The sequence below is a fragment of the Pungitius pungitius genome, chromosome 6, assembly GCF_949316345.1.
Source record: "Pungitius pungitius chromosome 6, fPunPun2.1, whole genome shotgun sequence".
NCBI lineage: Eukaryota > Metazoa > Chordata > Actinopteri > Perciformes > Gasterosteidae > Pungitius > Pungitius pungitius.
This window is the reverse complement of record NC_084905.1, coordinates 17,379,298-17,398,972: the sequence shown is the minus strand read 5'-3', so window position 1 is coordinate 17,398,972 and position 19,675 is coordinate 17,379,298. Positions and strand designations below refer to the sequence as shown.

Genomic DNA, 19,675 nt, shown 5'->3' with positions numbered 1-19,675 from the left:
TGTTCCCTCTGCTGCATCAAGGAGCACGCAAGCAAATTAAGTCAGCACAGCGGTTGACCATTAAAATGGTACATTTGATTTGAGATATTCAACAATATATGGTGCTTTTGCTTTGAGCGTTGGTCATGTGGTTGTATGAAGAATCATTTACTTTTTCTTTGTCCATCAACATACATTCATTCTTTTTTATTTGAGATTTTCATGCCATGTATGATGGGGACCACTGGTCTGTCTGTGTCTGCGTTTAGGCCTCCTTTCATTTCTCTTTTCTTTTCTATTGACCCACTGCAGACAGCGTTGTATTTCACTAGGAAACACCTGGAAACACCTGGAAACAGCAACCAGTGCTCCCCGTACCAGGTTTTTCTCAACTCGCTAGACAGATTGGGCATCCTGAGGTAGTTGGCGGCTTTACGTTGTTTCTAATCTTGATGTGTTTAAAAGATGTTTGTCTTCTTTTCATTCCTAACTATCTATCTATCAACTTTCCCAGTGACTACAGATGAAAACGAGCTCTTTGATGATGTTCGGAGGGGCAACAACACTGCAAGACTTTGGTGATGAATTGAAAATTTGACCTAATAAAATCAAACATAAAGTCGGGGGATCACTAATTTTATTCATGTTTTGGCCACCAGAAAAATCCATCCCAATTTTTACAACATTCCATCCAATACCTTAGTGACATATTACTTAAGTAAATTCATCTTTTTGGGATTCTGAATGACTCTGTTAGCAAACATTTTGTTAGACCTCGCTTCATCTCTGGATCAGAAACTCAAACACACACAAATTCAACAAATAATCCTTTACATAGTCCACATTTTTGGGCAAATCCATTTCAAACACATAGAATCCACCATTTCCACTCAAATGAATGGAGCATGTTGAAAAACACAGCATTGCAAATGTGTTAAGAAACTGTTGGCTCTGAGTTATTTGTCAATTGCAGGCACACATTCCTGAGGTCTACACTGTCGCCGTGGGCGTAGGACTTTTTGAATCTGGCTGAAACAAAGACCACAGTATGAGAGGAGAGATTCCATGCATATGACCTCACACTCTGAGGGACGGCTCTGTGTTATGTGCGAACGCATCATCTCTCACGCGTCTTGCTTTGAATAGCATTTGTAGACCCTTTGGAAAACGGCATGGGTGACTAATTGTCACGCAGCCAAGCATTCAACGAGCACCTTGAAGTACTTAAACAAGCAGCAAAGCAGTGACGCAAACTATTGGAATTATTTTGTTGTTTGACCATGATCTGATCTGTTATCCGTTCTGCCCCGCAACCAAGAGCCCGTCACACAAGAGTGACGCAGTGGAAGCCAGACCTTGTCAGCCAAATAGAAGGGAAGGGGGGAGTGGTGGTGGATGGGGTGGGGGGGGGGCGGGGGCGGTCAACGTGTCCTATGGGACAACATCGGGGTGAAAGACGCCATCTTGCTCAACCTCGTCCAGGCCAAGGGAGAGCCGAGCGGAGCCACACCAAAGTCAGCTCCTTTTATCACTTGCTGTCGATCACAGGTTCAAACAAACGACATGGAGACACTCTGAGTTTCTTCTTCTTTCTATTTCCGTCACAGTGACTTCTGTTTTTTTCTCCATTTCCTCTTTGAGGTGTCGTTTGTATGTGTGCGTGCACATCTGGGTTCACTTCCTTCTCTCTAACGGTGCTGTGATAGAAATATACTCCTACTGGGTCAGCAAAGGGTTGAGCGATGAAGGCCCCCTCTCTCTCTCTCTCTCTCTCTCTCTCTCTCTGTGTCTCTCTCTCTCTACGCTGGTATGCTTTTGGACTGTTTCATGGCACACCTTGCATTTGTGGCTCCTTACGTAGGCCCACGGGCCAGAAGTTGCCAGATGTGATTGCGGCTGAGAAATAAAGAGGTGAGAGACCGAAAGACTCGTGTGCGAAAGGATGTGATAAAAATGGAGGGCGTGTGAGGGTGTTTCAGATGCTATTTATACTGGAATAGCCACTGTTCAACAGCAGTAAAACAGAGAGAGAAAGAGAGTCAGCGAGGGGAGGAAATGAACAACAGGGGAAGGGAAGTGATTGCGAGTAAACTGAAGTGCTAGTTGTCAGCATCCATTAGCTTGTTTGGACCTCATTACAGGTCAATTCAAACATACACAGGCGTTAGAGGAAGCATACGTGTACGTGTGTGTGTGTGTGTGTGCAGGAAAACACAAATAAATGGCGAACGCTGCAAGAGGCAAAAGACGCTATTTGCATCTGCTTTGGTGCTGCGATCCTCTGAACTCTTTTTGTTTGTATTCAGCCTTCTGTCAAACGGCCGGATGCCATCTGGTCTGATTAGAACCCGGCATAGCTTCATTTCACATCTTTTATCTTAAAGCAAGCAATAATGATTAGTACATGATCACTCAACAACAGGCGCTGTTGAAAGGCAACGTGAAAAAGAACACACGATGGAAACTGTGGAAACTGTAGAAATGGAGTCATTTTAGGGTAACAGAAAAATATTGGCAAAGCTTAAACTCCTTTTTAAGTTATAGCTGTATTACCACCTTATATTTATAATAATACTGGACTCCAACTGAGGACACATTGAATACTGTGAATTAACACAATCCCAGAGATGGTCCCAATTACTGGTAGTAGGCAAGCTGGTGACAAAAAATATTGATGGATTTAGCATTTGGCTGCTAAATCATTGCCTTCCACTGGAGACCTACTGTCTGCCAACTCTTCCACGCTGGAGCTCTCGGGTGATTTAATGCTCCACGAGGTCTTTGACAGCGAAACTCAGTATTCAATTTGATTTCTGGAAGTGGGACATAATAATTGTATTAGTTTTAGTTTTATGTTTTGGGGGTGGGGGTGGGGTCGCTCAAAAGAGTGGATACGTTAAAAAAAAACAGTGGTTAATAAAAGAATGTAGGAGAGAGAAGGGAGGGGGGGGGGGGGGGGAGACGTCTGGAAAACAGCATCTTTGCCTCCCCTCTGCTCCTCCCCTCTCCCCTCCCGGCATCCTTCCCACGCTCCGCAGCTCCAGCCTTCAGCTCCCCGGATCCTCCCCGAAGTGTCCCGAGGTACAGCCTGTGTGCGTGCGAGTGCGCGTACGTGCATTAAAGCGTGTGTTTGCGGGTACTTGACGCTGTGCTCAGTATCCCCTCTCTCTCTCTCTTTCTCTCTCTCTCTCTTTCTCTCTCTCCCCCCCCCTGCAGCTGAGGTGGGCGCGTGGAGCCTCTGACCCTCTCTCGCCCACTCTCCCTCTCTCCGTCGCAGCTTCGGGGGGGCTATGGATGGACTGCGTTTACCTCCACTCATCGAGGAGGCTTCGGACTCTACAGGTCGGTGCGGCTTTTTACATTACATTTATTTTGTATTTTTTTTTTTTATCGCAGCCTGTTTAGCATTCTGTGCAGTCGGATGTGTGTGTGCGTGTGTGCGCGCGCGTGTGTTTATTGACACGGTGAAATGGTGGAAGAGGAGACGGTGATCATCTCTGTGTTTACTTCCGAAGCGAGGGATGGGGCGGTGAACTGAGGAGGCGGAGGAGGAGAGGGAGAGAGAGCTGGTCAGGTGGTGGGAAGCAGAGAGGGGGGGGGGTCGTCTTTATTAGGAGCTCTGGTCGAGCTGATGACGGACTGACGGACTGAGGACTGAGCTTCGCTGTCGGCGGTGGCATCTGTGGAGGTTTGATGGAGGCGACATGCTGCCAGGTAATACTAGACATGGCTTGTTGGTCAGCTGTGCTGCACGTGCTGTTTATGAGGATGAATGGGAATCGATCCAATGTGGAGTGCTGATCAGATGTGGGCTCTGATATTAATGAATGTCTATGGACTCATGTGATAGTAGTGGGTTGAACAGCCACTGGTGTGTTTAGTTTTCGTGACTTCACGTCCCCGAATGTGTCTCTGTGATTATTCGTCACAACGCACCCTCACAGAACCAGTACTGTGTTACTTACTGGTTTCAGGGAGCCATGTCTGGAATGTTTTCTCGTGTTTGTGCGTCACAGCGAGGCAGAAGAGTGTGTTTCCTTCGTGTTTTTGAACAGGGGGGGGGGGGGGGGCGCAGACAGAGCTGCTCTCGGTGGGACGCTGTTAGGAGGATGTTTATTGGTGTGGACGAGCTCAGAGAGAACCAGAGGTCAACAAGCCCCCGTCCAGCCAGACAGATTGCCCGGATCTGGCTTCCTTTTCCTGTACTGTCCTAAAGTCGACCTCAATAACAAGCATTTGGCGGGGCCCCTCCATCCCCTTGACTTGTTGAACCACTTTTTTTTCCTCAGTGGTAATTTCATTTATTACGCGTGTTATGCCCGAAGCCTGAGGATTGACCATCATAACATGGATGCTGTCTCAGTCCCTAACAAGTTGTTTCCAGTTATCTTTCCTTTCATCACAGCCCTAGATGTGTTTTTAAAGCTGGAACGTCAGCGTGGTGCGACGGCGAGGGTCGGAGTTCAGAAAAGTATTAGACATACAGCAGAACAAAAACCAAAAAAAGATTCAACGGGATTACCTTCTATCTTTTTAAATCGCTCGCGGATCTCAAAAGGATTAAACTGCATTCGTTTTGTCCTGGCTGAGGTCAGTTAGTTAAACAGTAGTCTGGCTTCTTCGAAAAAGATTTGCGTTTCCTCTAAAATCGCTCGCCACTACTACAGCTGTTCTCATGCCGACATCAAGAAAACACCCCCAGAAACCGATTTGACATCGAACAGCTGTCCGTGTGTCTTCAAAACCATCCGGCACCATATTGTTCCTCCCACTTGCACGAGTCACCAGCAAACATCTCTCCCTCCAACCTTCTCTCTGCGTTCCCACTCAATATCTCATCCCCCTCTTTCAAACGCAATCCTCTGCTCTCTTCGGCGCCCACACACACACGCACACACACACACACACGCATAGAAACACCAACCTTTCCACCTGCCAGTGCCTCCGCCCACGTAATATTTCTCTCCTGTCCTCTCTTGCTCTCCTCCAGTGTTGTGGCCTCGTTGTGAGATTCAAGTCGGTGTTATTCCCACAGCTCAGCTCTCTGGAGCTAATAAACGGAAAAGTTGCTGCTGCAGACAAACTTTGAAAGTCTGGGCACTGCGGAGACCTTCTGAGAAAAAAAAAAAAAAAACTACAACATCCATGTTTAATATGGCCCCTTAAACGAAAACAAATATTGTTTTATATGTTTTCTCACCCATCCCTTCATCCCATCAGCCACTGCACCACCTTATCCCCATTCACCCCCCCCTCCCCCCACAACCCCCATTATCCTTTAGTCTTTCAAGGCTCTACGCAGGCCGCGAGCACAATTGAGTGCGCCACATGTTATTTAATTCTCTCTTGGTTTCCTAATGGAAAAATTCTGAAAACTTTCTAGTGAAGGTTCAGGAACCCATGTGGCTCTTTCCCTCGGGTGATCCTATGGATTTCTCAAAACTTTTCTTCCTTGTTACATCTGTCATTAGGGCGCACTCTCTTCCTCTGGGCCTTTATTCATTTCACATTTGGCAGCTATTCCCTCTTGCCTCTGGGATTTTAAGTGAAGCGAGATCTTCCATGGAGATCGCTGTCAGGTGGGAGGCGCTGATTTTGTGTGATCAAATGGTTCTTGTTTTCATGCTTTGTTCTCCGTCGCCTTTCACATCTCTGAATGGAACAGCTACGCAGCAAGCCCACGTGCACACGACACCTCGCAGCCACACGACCACTTGTATTTCCATAAAAGAATAAAGAAATCTTACCTCATGCACACTGACACACACAGATTTTGTACGCTCATCTAATGAAGCAGACCTACAGCTCATTCTACAACGTATCTCGGTCCATTGACCCATTTTCTCTCATCTCATTTTTAAAGTGCAAATATGGATTTTCAATTTAAATAATGGAAAGGCTCATTAACTCAGCTCTTTGGGTGCTCATGATTCCACTTTATTTTCTTACTGCATCCTGCTGCTGTTGTTGTTCCTCATTTTCCAGGCTTAAAGAATTGAGAGAGAGAGAGATAACCCGACATTAACCTCACGAGACCTCCTATCCCCACGTGACTCACTCTCCATCTCAAGCTGTTGAGCTTCACGCCGTTTGAAGTCAGAAAAACTCATACGGTGCTCCACCATATGTGCTTCACAGATCACACCTGATACGATCGCTTGTGCTGCTCTGTGGGGAAAAGAGCAAAAAGCAGACAGAAGGATCTCCAGGGTTTGCAAGAGCAAAAAAAAAAAAATCAGCTTTATCACCATGGTAACTTTCCACATAGTGAAGCCCTGGGTTGTTGGTTTGCGGAGGTCACCATGGAGATGAACTAGTGTGCTGCTCCAACCGAGCCCTTTCACATCAATTCATGTGGAAGTGAGCAGCTCGAGTGCCCTTGCGCACCTCATCACTCCTTCTCTGTACCCCTCTGATTCTCCTCATCGTCCTTTCCTGTTTTGCTCTTGCGTAGTCTCTCCTTCTTCTGCGACTCTTCCTCCCTTGCGCGCTGCAGAGGAAGCGTGCCGGTTTTAAGGGAAAAGCTACAACATCAGTGCTGAGCTGGCTTCAAAGGGGGTGCATTATGCATGGCCTCCTACACAGATGCTGAGATCCCTGGAATATATACAGATATATACGTGTATAAGCATATGCAGAAGTCTGCATGTCACCGTATATATAGTAACACACAGGTTCAAGTACAAGCGCATACGCCCGTATTCACACTAAATCTCTTGATAAATTACAAAAATTCACTCGTCAACACTTCCAGCACCACCTGTGTGATAAATCACATTTACAAGCTTGGTTCAGCACAAAGCAACCGTGGCACATCACATCTGTGTCGAAAGCCACCAGCTACCGTTTCAGCGTGTCGTCATTTTCTTTCACAGCCCATTTGACTCCAGATGTTCCTCTCAATACAGAGAAATCTGATTTTAATACAGAGAAATCTGATTTTAATACAGAGAAATCAGATTTTCAACTATAGCAGTCAGAAGGGGAGAAAGGCGATACGCCGTATGGTTACGGTAAAACTCCTGTTGCAGAAATAGCTTTCTACTCGATCACACTGTAAGATGGATTATTTTTTGTTGCAGAAGCACCAGTGAAACTGCAGTAGTTCGCAGTGTACCTGGTGCCAGGTAAAATGAGCTCTGTCCCACATAACCGCCTCTGCTAGCCTGCCTGCTAGTCTGCAAAAATCTTCACTCCATCACTACACACTAAACAAGAAGCAAAACAAAAGGCTTTTGCTGCCACATTAATGCCTGCAATCAATTTCAGATTGAGATGCAGAACAGTCCGTCTTGTTTGTCATCTCCTCACTAAAGTGGCACAACGTTCGCAGTTCGATTACAAAAGAATGTGCCGGGGCCAGATAAAGCTGTGCTCTCCCTGGGGGGGGGGGGCTCTCACACCGCTTCCTGAGATGACTCTCCTGCTCCTGATGCACACAGCGTCCATGTCTAATTGGATCCCTGCGTGACTAAAGACCAGCGCTGTGCCAAGTATGCGGTGGATGGATCACAGGTGTCCTGCAGTGGATTTTTGCACAATGTCTTTAACTCACAAGGTGACAAAGCTTCCTTAAGGACGTGAATGACTAACAATCCCGTTGAGAATAAGCAGCAAGACCAACACTGATGCAATACACCGTGCTGGTAGAGGTTATCTATCAAATGGCCTGAGCTAAAGCTCACAGCTAATACGCCCACAGTTAGAAAAATACTGAAGGATTCGGATAAGTGACATTCAGAGTGGGGGGGGGGGGGGGGGGGGGGGGCTTTTTTGTCCCCGGCGACCTTTCAGTTGCCACGGGCTATACAAGCCTTCCCCGGCCACACAGCTTCCTCCAGCTCTCTTCTCTACGAGAAACTCATTACACCAGCATCAAAGTTTAATGACAAAATAGCCCAGCGCTCCTGGAACCTCTTACGTGCCTCTCATGGATTGCATTGTTTAAATGAACATTGTTAAGAGACATGAAGAAAGCAGCGTGCTGCTAATGTCTTGCAGATTATAATGATAATATGCTGCCGATGCTTGGTTGTGATGGAAGTAGTTACATCTTGTGAGAGGAACAACAAGGGAGAGAAATAATTACCACAGGAGGTGGCAGCATCCCCCGAGCCAAGATTACACCGCTGGGCATCCTCTTAATTAGGTAGATCTTTAGTTAATACTTTATTGTGTCCCCTGCTGCACCTTCTCCTCCACACATCTGCACATGCTCTTCTCTCGGGCAAACCCTGTTCCCCTCTTCCATCCGCGCACAGCATTTCTCTCAAAAGAGAGATTTGGAGGCCCTCGGAAAACAGTCCAAAATGAATGCTTGACGCTATGCTTGAATTTATTTATGAGATTGGACTTGTTATTATGATCAAAACAGGCCAGTGTGTGATATAAGCATCATTTCCAAGGACGAGGCAGTAATTGAGATGTTTTGAACTAACTAACATGTGGATATAATCTGCTTTTAGCTCTGGTCTTTTCTGCCTGGCAGCAAATCTCATTTTACTAATGAGAAAAGCTTTATCTTCCCAGTGAAATTAGATTTTAAATCAAGTTTATTAGTTTTGCTCTTCATCTCATACAACGTCTCTTTGGGCTTTACAGACCCACACCGACAGCAGCTTGGTCCAGGTTGTCCGCAAGGACGAAGAAAAGCAACACTAAAAAGCAAAAAGAATGATGGCATACGAGCACGCAATGTGACCAAGTGAGACACCCAAGAGAGATGTGTGTTGGTCACACTTCTTACTATGAGTGGTAGCTCGGGTTGTTATTGGACTTGAAAGGTGCAGTGCTGAGTGGTGAGTCATTGTTATGGCCTCAGCGTACAGCCCCCCCCCCTCCCCCCCCTCCCCCTGGCCTCAGCGCATTGTGGCAGCTAACTCACTCCACCTACTGGTCACAACATTTTAATTCAATAGAGGGGTGTAATACACATGTCACTTAACATTGTAATTAATTGCCATCAACACAATATGTATTAATGATGTGTCACCTAAAAACCACGTAGCGTCAAATAATTGACACACGAGAGAATGTTTTCAGCATTTAATGTATTCTTCCCAGCACGAATGGAGCTTTATTCCTTTCTTTGAAAAGCTCGACTCAAGCCTCACAAAAGGGCCATCAGTATCCGCATCAGTCAATCAGAGTTCTGAATCGAGGTGAAGTGAACGCTGGTGTTCAAAGAACCCGATGCCGCTTTAATCACAAGATGGTGCTGTTGATTCAAAAGAAACCCCGGTCTGTGTCATGTTTAGAGCGAGACTGAATTAAAACGGACTGACGCCTTTGAATGTCCTCTCGCCTCGTTCCCTCTCTTCACCTATCGGGGCGTCCCTTTGTAATATCGCTGCCATTTGTCCATCAGATGACCCGTGCGATCTGAAAGCAGAGTGCAGCCCCACCGTGGACGACAACACCACCGCAAAGGAGAGAGGCGTGCTGGAGGAGAACAACGAGAAGCAGGAGATGGACCAGGAGAGAGCTCAGAAGGAGGAGGAGGAGGAGGAGGAGGGGAAGATGAAGAACGAGCAGGAGCCACTGACGGAGGAGCAGGAGCTGGAGGAGCTGAGGGCCCAGGTGCTGGAGCTGCTGCTGGAGCTGGACGATGCCAGAGAGACCGCCAACAAGCACCAGGAGACCTTCCATGAGCTGCAAGGTGAGACCTTTAAACAACAGTGTACTATTTATTCTTTATTTTAATCTTCCCTTCATTACAACATCATCTGATCTGAAACACATGGACCAAATGGAGACATATTTTACATGCCCTAAATCTTGTCATTTTTTTAATGACTATAAGACGACAATATATTACTCACCACCCCTTTGTGTGATGTGGGAACTTAAAAAAATCACAGGGAACAAAGAGGCTAGAGCTTTCCCAAAAAAATAAATCAGTTTTTTGGGACTTTTGGGGGATATCCCAGTGGCTTTGGTAGTGAACTTTGGTTCTTTGGTTCAATTGCCGTTCTGAAACTTGTTCATGATCTAGTTTAAATGCATGATTCTTTCTCTGCGTATGATCAATATTGATCCCACAGTTGCATTTACTCAGTCCCTGTCTATCAAATATCTGCAATGGAGGTGTTGGCTGAATTGTTCTCTAGACAAATAGGTACATTAAGTATGTGAGATCAGATCAAGACTACCATTAAAGCACAATAAGGGGCTTCTGGCTTAAATTTGCCAAAGTGCACTGAAAAAGGTACATTCTGAAGACCTCCAGGTACACTATGTATAACATATATATACTATATCATATGAACTTTATTATAAGACCAACGTGTTTTCGCCATGTGGCCAGAATACAATCCGGTTTTACCTTACCTTACCTTTTGTGTTTATCGCAATCTAGTTGAACCAGTAAAAGAGTGAGTGTATGTATGCGGTCACTGACACAGTCCCTCGTCACGGGCGCTAAACGGAGCATCACTTCATTGCTCAGAAATGATGAGCTTAACGTTCAGGGACACCAGCAATGAGTCAGGCCTTGGGTATGGTGCTACACCGAACTTTCTGTGTGTGTGTGCATGTGTGTGTGTTAGCATATTTATGAGTGTGTATTTATGACTCTGCGTCACACTAAAAGACATGGCGTGCTGAGCTCAGATGTTTGTTTGGCAGAGTTGGAGGCATTCCTCAGACAACTGTGTGCAGGCTGAGGGAAGCTTCCCGACTGGGTGTCCTACACGGCGGAGAGAGATCTCTATGGGTCCCACTGGGAGGACTCAGCTGTGCATGCTGCTGGCAGCTGTTTGCTGGGGTGGGGGGGGGCAGAGGGGTCCCGAGTGTGTACATGGCCAGAGAATGACGCCGGGGAGGTGGAAGTACAAGATGCTAGTTTGATTGTGTGTTTTTATTTCCTATTTGTGCTTAGTACATTTATTTTTGTGTGGTTATTTTTATGTATATTGGATGTTTACAAAATTGACATACTAGCAAATCTCATACTAATGCTGAATGTCGGGTTCATGTTGTGCTGCGCAGGCGGACACACAAGAAGCGCTTGTGTCATTCAGTCATGCCTCAAGGTTGAACCGCTTATCAAGTTGTCATCTTTCTATTGGCTCGTTGAACTGACATTTCCTCTTATCTCTCTGCCCACCCCCCCCCCCCCCCCCCCCCCCTCTCCACCACTTCTCTCCACTTCCGCTCTCCACCAGGACTGCTGGAGGATGAGCGTCTTGCAAGTGCCCATCAAGCTGAAGCCTTCACACGGCAGATCCAGAATCTACAAGGTATCGACACTTAATAAAGCTCTGCGAGGTGAAGGGAAGTTCTTTGAGAAAATAAACAGACAATAACTACGGCTAGTCCCCAGAAACAAGAAGAATCAATCCAAAAATTACATTTGTGATGTTTGTTCATTCTTCAACTTTACTTTGAAAGCCATTGCAGAGTTAGCATTGATCAACTGGACCTGCGTCTTGTTTGTACAGGACGGTCTCAAGGAGGAAGTAGGATGGATGTGAATAACTAGGAAACCATAAATACTATTTGACTAATTGATTGGTGGGGCGGATAAAATATTTTCTGATCATTTAAAAAAAAAGACTTTTCACATGAAGAAATCACTCACATAGATATTTTTTGAAATACACCTCAGAACCAACACAACACCAAAAAACAGGTGTAATGGCTCTGATTAAGAAAAGAAATGAAGCGATGGAACAAAAAGGAGGAACTTAGCATAGTTTTCAAAGCAACAACTTATTATTCAGTCTCCCTCCCCCCCCCCCCACGTTGCCCTCCTCCTCTCCCCACAGCCCAGCTGCGCTCCGTGCAGGAGGAGATGGACAGCCTGGAGGAGGAGAAGGAGAGCGAGCTGGTGGAGGCCCAGGAGGAGCTGCGCGTCGCTCAGGAGGAGGTGATCCTGCTCCAGCAGGCGGCGGAGGAGGCGGCGGCGGAGAGGGAGAACGACATCGCCTCGCTGCAGGAGGAGCTGTGCCGCCGGCGGGTCGAGCTGCAGCGCCTCAGCGAGGAGACGCAGGAGTACGAGCTGGAGATCACCACGCTGAGGGCAGAGATCGGCATGAAGAGCCAGCGCAGGGAGGCCGAGAGGAGAGAGGGTGAGGGGCGGGGGGGGGGGGGGGAGAGATGGGTGCGTGTGGGTGCCAGGGAGGAGTGACGGAGTGAAGTGGGCCCCGTTGTATCGTTGCAGCAGGCCCACATGAAGCACAATCACTTTTAGCATCGTCGCCATGCCGATGACCGCAGCCCATGATCAGCCTTCGTTGCTGATGTTATGAAAACAGAGCCCGATGCTGTGAATGTTCTCATTCGATGCTCACACCGGGTCAGCATCTCACAGTCGAGCGCATAAATGATTTGTGAGGTTTAATAAATATTTCAAGTCACAAATGTGGTCACTGGGTCCTGCAAGGGGAGCGGTGTGTGCACTTGTAGGATACCAGGGACATGAAGTCATGAGGGGGAGGGACACACTCTTCTAACACATGATATCATGGCTGGGCTCTGCAGCTGAGCCTCGGGTGGGACTGAGGGAGGGGAGTTCAAAAATCAACCGAAAATGTATTGCACAAAGAAGTACATTCTGACCCACATTATTCTGAGTTATATATATATATACATGTATTATAAGTAATCGTCTGACATTTTGTAGAGCAAGCGGTTCAAACCCCAAACCAGACTTTTTTCATATATATATTCATGTAAGGATTAAACAAACTATTTGTAATACTTTGATCAATGACCATTAGAGCCAAGGTAGCCCCTCCCCCTTTTCCAGTCGCCATGTTAAGCTAAGCTCATAGGCAGCTTCATATTTAACAGGTAGACAAGAGTGTAATATCAAGCTTCTCGTCTAATTAAGCTCAAACACAAGCCACTCCTCTAATACCTTCCGTACTCAGTCGGTGACATTAAAGTTTCGGCCCCCCCGCTGACCCCCTCGTGCATGACCTGTTCCCGTCAGGTGACGTGGACCTGCTGAAGGAGGAGTGCCGTACGCTGAGGGAGGAGTGTCAGACCCTGAAGGAGGACAACATACGCCTCACTGAGAGGCTGCAGCTGCTGCAGAGACAGAGGACATGGTGAGAGGTCAATGCCTGTTGACCCGTCAGCTGTGCTTACTGGTTCCGCCGGAGGGGGACACCCGGGGGAATACTACACTAACCACAGACATTCACGTCATGTCTCATTTGGAGAAAAGGCCGCTGGGCCACCTGTTTAATCACTTTACAACACGGCGCGAGGGATTACCCATCGTATTATGTGATAAGTAGATTCACAGAAAACATCCTCCATAACAATTCTGAGATTGAAGTTTAAAAAAACCTGTTAAAACCCTGTTCTCATTCCCATGTTTACATATTTGGGATTTGTTCTGAGGTAAGAACACGCACATGTAGATTTAAGTGCCGATATGTTTGTACATAATATGTTTGTATTGGGTTTTCATCAGCTCCACAGTCGTATAATGGCCTATTATTAGATTTCATTTGCAATAACAATTTGACAATGAACAAGTAGTAGCACCCCTTTGCATTTTTATAATATAGACACTGCTTCTAAAACTATATATCACAGCTTTCAGGGCCTCTACTTTAGAACACGCCCCACTATTCTTAAACTTTTGTTTATGCGTTCTTGGCTAAATAATTGGCAATTGACATGAGCTTTTCACATACTCTGATGGATTAATCATTATCAGAACCAATCCAGATTAAAAAACGCATTATGAGCCTGACAATTTATCTGGAAGTTTTTCAAGAAGAAATATAAAAAACATTAAATTCATCATTGAGGCCAAATCCCCACACAGGATCTATTTAGAGGCTGTTATGTATTTTTCCTCCTCGGCAGACGGGGGAACTGGTGCTACTCCATCTGTTGAGGAAGATCTTGTGAAAGCCGACGTTATTTTTAGCATTTTTATAAACAGAAGTTTCACACTGCTTTACAGGAAGGAGAGAAGGGAAACGGGGAGTCAAGAGACTTAAAAAAGACTCAATTTTATTTACTCAAGCAAAAAAGACAATTGGACATAATTTCATGATATTCTTTGTTTTGTTCTTGATTTAGTTTTTTTTTTTTCAAACCTGTTTTACCTAATATTTTTTTAATTTATTTTCCAAAAAAAGAGTTTGAGACTGTTGGTCAGACCAAACAAGCCGTTACATAGCGATGGGCCCTTTTCATTATTTTCAGACATTTTGTGGAAAACCAATTAACGGATAATCAAACAATGATTTCATTAGTCAAAGTAAATGTTGATGTTCTTGTTGTCCTATTAAAAGGATGACTAGATACCTTTGACGTAATGTCTGTCACAGAAAGATACAAAAGATGGAAAAAAAGGCATCAGACAAATAGCATTGCAACCACATTCAGCCCTTGGAGATGATCGGCCCGTTTCCCGAGTTTTCACCCAATTCCCCTAAAAACAGAAAGTCAACGCTGTCTTCTTCCCCCGTGACTCCTTTCGTCCAGCTCCAGCGTCTACCTGTCTCTTAAAGAGGAAGACGTGGAGGAAGGCACGGAGGGGAAGGAGATGGGGACCGGCTCGGATGAGGTCATAACGGAGAGTTACATGACCATGGCCAAGTCTATTAACTGTCGCCTGGTGGACGCCTCCATCCAGAAGAATATTTCATTTGACGGGAAGCCCGTGACATCAACCAGCTGGAATGGAGGCATGGGGGAGATTTTCTCCCTGAGGGAGCAGCTCAAACAGGCGGAGGAGAAGGCCTGTAAGGTTCAGAGAGAGGTACGGCGCGCACTCGTGTCCATGGAACCCAGTGGTAGTTGATTAAAAGCATGATACAAAAAAAAAATAACCGAACGCTGTAAAACGAAAGGCTGAGGTGGTGAGCTCTTGTCTTCCTCCAGTGCAACGGTCTGAAGGTGGAGCTGCAGGAGCTGCAGGTACTGTATGACAGCAGTCAGAGGGAGCGAGCAGAGCTGGAGGAGGAGCTGCAGCGCTGCAAGGCAGAGCTGGAGAAGCTGTCAGCGGGCGCTCAGGTGAGGGCCAGGCATGAATAATACAGTAATGTACAGTGAGTTTCAAAAAGAGAAACCGATGACATTCACGTAGGTCTGCAGCTTTGCCTTTCTCACTTTAGATTCCATAAGCATAGAGCAGGTTGTCTCTTAATTCTTTGCTTTTCAATAATAATAATACAAGCATTTCCCCTGCTACCACTGTGACAAGGTTGATGACACGTTCTCTTTGCACCCACAGCGTCAACTAACGCACAACACACCTCACGTCACACCTGCTGTGTCCTGTGTCTGTTTGAGCCCACTTTCTCTGTGTCTCATACTGTAGCAAACATACGTTTTGGATATGAACTGACCTGGCCCGTCAGCCCATATCTGTTGTGTGCTTTGAGCTGGGAAACCTTCCCTCTCACTGTTTCTGTGTTCCAACGTCTATGTGACAGCAATTCCTTTATATTGTTGTTGGACCAAAACAAAAAAAAAATGATCTGCTGAAATATACTCAGGCATTCAAGCCAAGAAAGCCTGCCGCTCTCGATCGAGAGACAAAGTTAAAAAAAAAAGAAAAACCCCTTTTGCTGGTTTGGATATTGTAATTTTCTAGCTTGAGGCTGGCTTCTGTTCCTTGGAGTAAGGTGCTGTGTGAACGACAACTTGCAGTGAAATGAAACTTAGCTAATTGAAACAATTACTGAAGTCCCAGCTACGCTACACCAATGTTGAAGGCACTGATAGTTTTAATGTGTTTTTAAGCTCCCGTGGGAAAATCCAAGATACTCAAGGCAAGAAAGCTAAAGTACCAAATTAATTTTCCTTTAATGTTTTTGTCCTCTGGGTGCTTTTTCTTTTTTTTTTTCAACAACAGTTTGTGATCGCAGCACAGTGCGACGCTTGAATGCAACGACTCGAGGACAATCTGTGGATTCAACTGCTTTTCCACACAGAGACCGGCTCAATATTCTACAAGTTGATTTTCACACAGCCCTGAAAGGAATGAATACCGATCGATGCCTATAAGGAAAGAAAATACGCATTAACATACGAACAAAAAGACAGATCTAAACAGCAATGCGTCCCTGTGTCCTGTGATGAGATGTCCCTGCGTTGTGTCAAACTGTCTACCCGTGCCTGTCTCTGACGCTGTCCTTGTGCTCTGAATGTCCATGACCTCTCAGCCTGTACTATAACAAATTTAGCCAAACCTAAAAAAAAAAATAAATAAATAAAATGCCACAATATGCATGTCCCAACAATCACATCTTTCTTTCTTTTTTTGGTCACCGCAACATCACACGCAGCCAACAAATGCAACACAGGCCTGCTCACACATAGTCCAGTTGAGTTGATGTGTATGTCAGCTTAAAGTTATGCATCGCCTATTTAACATGAAATATGAATGACTTCATCGCAACCTTTCGCCTTACTTCGCGACCATAGACCATGTCACACTTTTGATTTGTTTGTTCTGTTGTCACACCCTTTTTTTTTTTTTGATTTTGTATTATTTGGATACTTTAATCCATCCATCCATCCATTCATTCCGTTCATTCCCATGGTCCTTGTGTTTGTTTTTATCCCCTCCTCAGAGATTCACCCATCCTTCTGAGCACCCTGTTCTCTCCATCCCCTTCATAGGAATGATTGTAATATTGGCTGTGGTCTGGTGCTGGTTGTCGGAGCTGGCATCCCAGAGGGCAAGGTATGGGGGGAGCTTATCTCTATCTGATGCATAATTCTACACGGGCTTCTGAAACGGATTTAGAGTAGAGTCAGTTCACCCAAATGACACAATACAAACAGAGCTTCTCGCAATCTGGCGATTTCCAGCGATACAAAGTAGTCGTATATTTGATTTGCTCGTCTTCTCGTCGTCTTTGCTCTGGATAATTCACAGAAACTATCGAATTTTTTCAAGGGAGCCATTGATTGTATATTCTGAATATCCAGAGTAATCAGGACACAATTTTTGATCTTTTGTGTGAATTATTGATTAACTACATAATCACGGCGGTGGACGTTATTAAACTGTAGAAATGCCAAATTTGCCAGATAAAGTCTTGAAGGAAGGTAGATAACGACAATTAACATTTACCAAAGGTGGACGTGGGACGGGTGGGCAGTTTGGCAAATGAGTACAAAATATTTCCTCTGTATGTAACTAAATAAAGTCCTTCACAGGATTAGTTTGACATTTTGGTAAAAGGGCTTTCTTGCCTAGTGTTAAGACGAGGAGATTAAACCGATGTCTCTCTCCGTAAGCAGGCGAAAAAAAAGCAATATTCCTAAAATGTCAAACTACTCCATCAAAAGCCCCGCCCCCCGGCTGACGGACAGCCCGCACTGACTCTTTCCCTGTCTTCCCCTCAGGGGAGTGAGGTAGGCTGGAACTCCATTTTGACCATCACTGCAGCCACGGCGGTGCTACTGATGATGACGAGCTTGTTGAGAGCTCTCGTCCGATGTTGATTGGACGCTTCGGACTGGCCCTTTGTTCTTCTTCCCCCCCCCCCGCCCAAAATGTTTACGGACTCGACTGTAAATTCTCTAAATGTGCTGGAGCCGACAGCTGTGTAGAAGGAAAAAAAGAAGATGTTGCCAATGAGATGGCGCTGCAAGCACCGGGAGAACGGCTGCGCTCGCTCACGCCAGACGCTGAGGATGATGAGGAGGAGGAGGATGATGATGATGATGATGATGAGTTCGCCTGCTCTCACATGAGGACTGATCTCACTCCGCTAAGTGTGTGCCGGTGCCGCGTCACTCCTCCTTTGTGTCTGGGAATGTATCATTTTCCTCGCTTCTAGTAAACAAATGTGATCAAATTTAAGGTTTAGTTGCTTATGTGCACCGAATGTTTTAGTGTATTTAACCATTATTTATTTATTCGTATTGTTCATAGTTTTATCAGATTGACAAACATAGAATCTGGACAGGTAATGCACTGAAACGCTCACGTGTCTTATATATGGGATTATTTTCTTTTTGTGAATAAGTTGACTATTAATTACTTGTAGCTTCCCCCCCCCCGAATACCGAATGCAATAAATTCTACATTCCACAAAAAAGTCCACGAGCGAACATCAATCCTGCCACTGAATTGTGACCAAAACCTGGAATCTGTAGGCACCAACAATGTGTACGCACCAATGCTACACTACAGTCAGAAGAACGATGGCTAGATAAACACCCGTCAATCCAAGCCGAGCTCATGCGGCTTATGGTAAATCCCTGTGTCTCTTCTGCCTCCTCACTTACAGTGAATTATCTTGTGTCTCCTCTCTGAAGATGAACAACTCCCACTTTCCCCTTTAATTATCAGTTGGCCCACGAAGCCCAAAAAAAAAAAAAAAAAAAAGCCCTTTCGCTGCGTTGCTGATTCATCTGCACCTGTCCACAGCTCACTTTGAAACCCTTACACCCACGGCGACCTTGTTACACCACACATTGCGGCCTGCTGCAGTTTTGTTAATGGATGTGCTCGCAAAGATACCTGCTCAACTTTGGGACCCAATTGTAGAACGTTCAAGCGTTTCAAAGTGCAGTAATAGCTTTTGTTCTTTTTATGGCTAGCGTAGTCGTAGTATTGTCCTTTAGATTTATTGTGATTGCAGGTTGTTGCAGGTACTCAAGTGGGGGAATGTTTATTAAAAACTAGCTTTACGTAACAAACTGCAGATCTCATGAAGTTGAGCGATCAGGGTTTAGTAGTTGTGAGGCAGTATTAGAAATCAATATGGTTCCAAAATGTGTCAATCGAAAGGTGTCAGAAAAATGTTTTAGCATTAATTGCAAAAAATATAAATGTATATGTGAAAGGATTAATGTTTACAAATGTGAAATGCTTCTTTCTGTGGGAAAAAAAACTCCAGAACTGAAAAAAGAGGGTTAGAAAAAACAATAGCAGCAAAATATATACTTTATGTTCATTAAGTTCATTTGTATTTCATGTAAATAGTTATGACATATGGTACTACGGGAGAGATGTTTCTTAAATCCATTTGTACTAGCTTTGTAGAAACTTTATTCTATTTTGAAAGAGCATTGTATATTTGATAGCCAAATTCTATTCTGTGTAAATGTTTATTTATAGTGACATCACAAGGAAGAACTGCTAGTTTGCTAAGAATTTTCAGTATCTGTTTGAAGGTGATTTAGTCATTGCATGCATGTAGATTAAATTTGATCTTAGTTGCTATGAGCAATATGACATTGGTCAAACAGAACCTTGCTAAGCATTGCCTGGCCTGTTATTTCTGCATATGAAAATATACTAAGGAAAGGCCCTTGGGCTGCCAATGTTGTCACTGTCTATTAACCAATTCATCAGTTTGCAATGGACGTTAGATTGCCATTGACTGCAGTGATATATATATATATATATATATATATGATACAAATTAATTTTCTTTACTTCATGACTCAGCGTCATCATAGTTTCACAAGCTCCTCTCTTGTTTCGCGGCTTATTGTTGCTCGTTTGATTGTTTGCAATCTAGCTGTGGCTATTTCGTTACCTGCAGGTCTATTTTGTACCGCAAATGACATGAGACAAATAAATATATCCACCCCACATGATGTCTGAGAGCTTTCTTTTCTTGGAAGGTGGCCTCACGGTCAGAGTCCCCCCTTCAAGAAACCACTCGCAGTCCGGCTGAGTGAGACCTGTCCCTGCTGGGATTGCATTACATGGGTTGTATGGATATTAATAGTGGTTACTCCAGAGGGGTGAGCT

At 45.0% G+C, this 19,675-nt stretch overlaps 1 protein-coding gene across 5 annotated transcripts; it reads left to right on the top strand.

Annotated features, from left to right (window-relative positions):
• The first annotated feature begins 1,871 nt into the window (after positions 1 to 1,871).
• LOC119196046 (coiled-coil domain-containing protein 136-like) lies at positions 1,872 to 19,513 on the top strand. Of its 5 annotated transcripts, none has more exons than XM_037451420.2 (10): positions 1,872 to 1,890; positions 3,196 to 3,321; positions 9,347 to 9,637; positions 11,145 to 11,219; positions 11,748 to 12,050; positions 12,917 to 13,034; positions 14,434 to 14,710; positions 14,833 to 14,964; positions 16,530 to 16,642; positions 17,311 to 19,513. In XM_037451420.2, the coding sequence occupies exons 2-10, from the start codon at positions 3,270 to 3,272 to the stop codon at positions 17,321 to 17,323; spliced, it is 1,374 nt and encodes a 457-aa protein (XP_037307317.1). In that variant the 5' UTR covers positions 1,872 to 1,890; positions 3,196 to 3,269; the 3' UTR covers positions 17,324 to 19,513. The 5 variants fall into 5 exon arrangements, 4 of the variants coding, with proteins under 4 accessions (XP_037307317.1, XP_062418880.1, XP_037307316.1 ...); XM_037451419.2 differs by lacking the exon at positions 1,872 to 1,890 and adding an exon at positions 2,935 to 3,060; XM_062562896.1 differs by lacking the exon at positions 16,530 to 16,642.
• The last annotated feature ends 162 nt before the right edge of the window (positions 19,514 to 19,675 follow it).

Coding starts and splice junctions, on each gene's coding strand:
- LOC119196046 (XM_037451420.2), top strand. CDS start 3,270: ATGGATGGACTGCGTTTACCTCCACTCATCGAGGAGGCTTCGGACTCT. Junction 11,220..11,747: donor GCAGATCCAGAATCTACAAG/GTATCGACACTT, acceptor CTCTCCCCACAG/CCCAGCTGCGCTCCGTGCAG. Junction 13,035..14,433: donor CTGCAGAGACAGAGGACATG/GTGAGAGGTCAA, acceptor CCTTTCGTCCAG/CTCCAGCGTCTACCTGTCTC.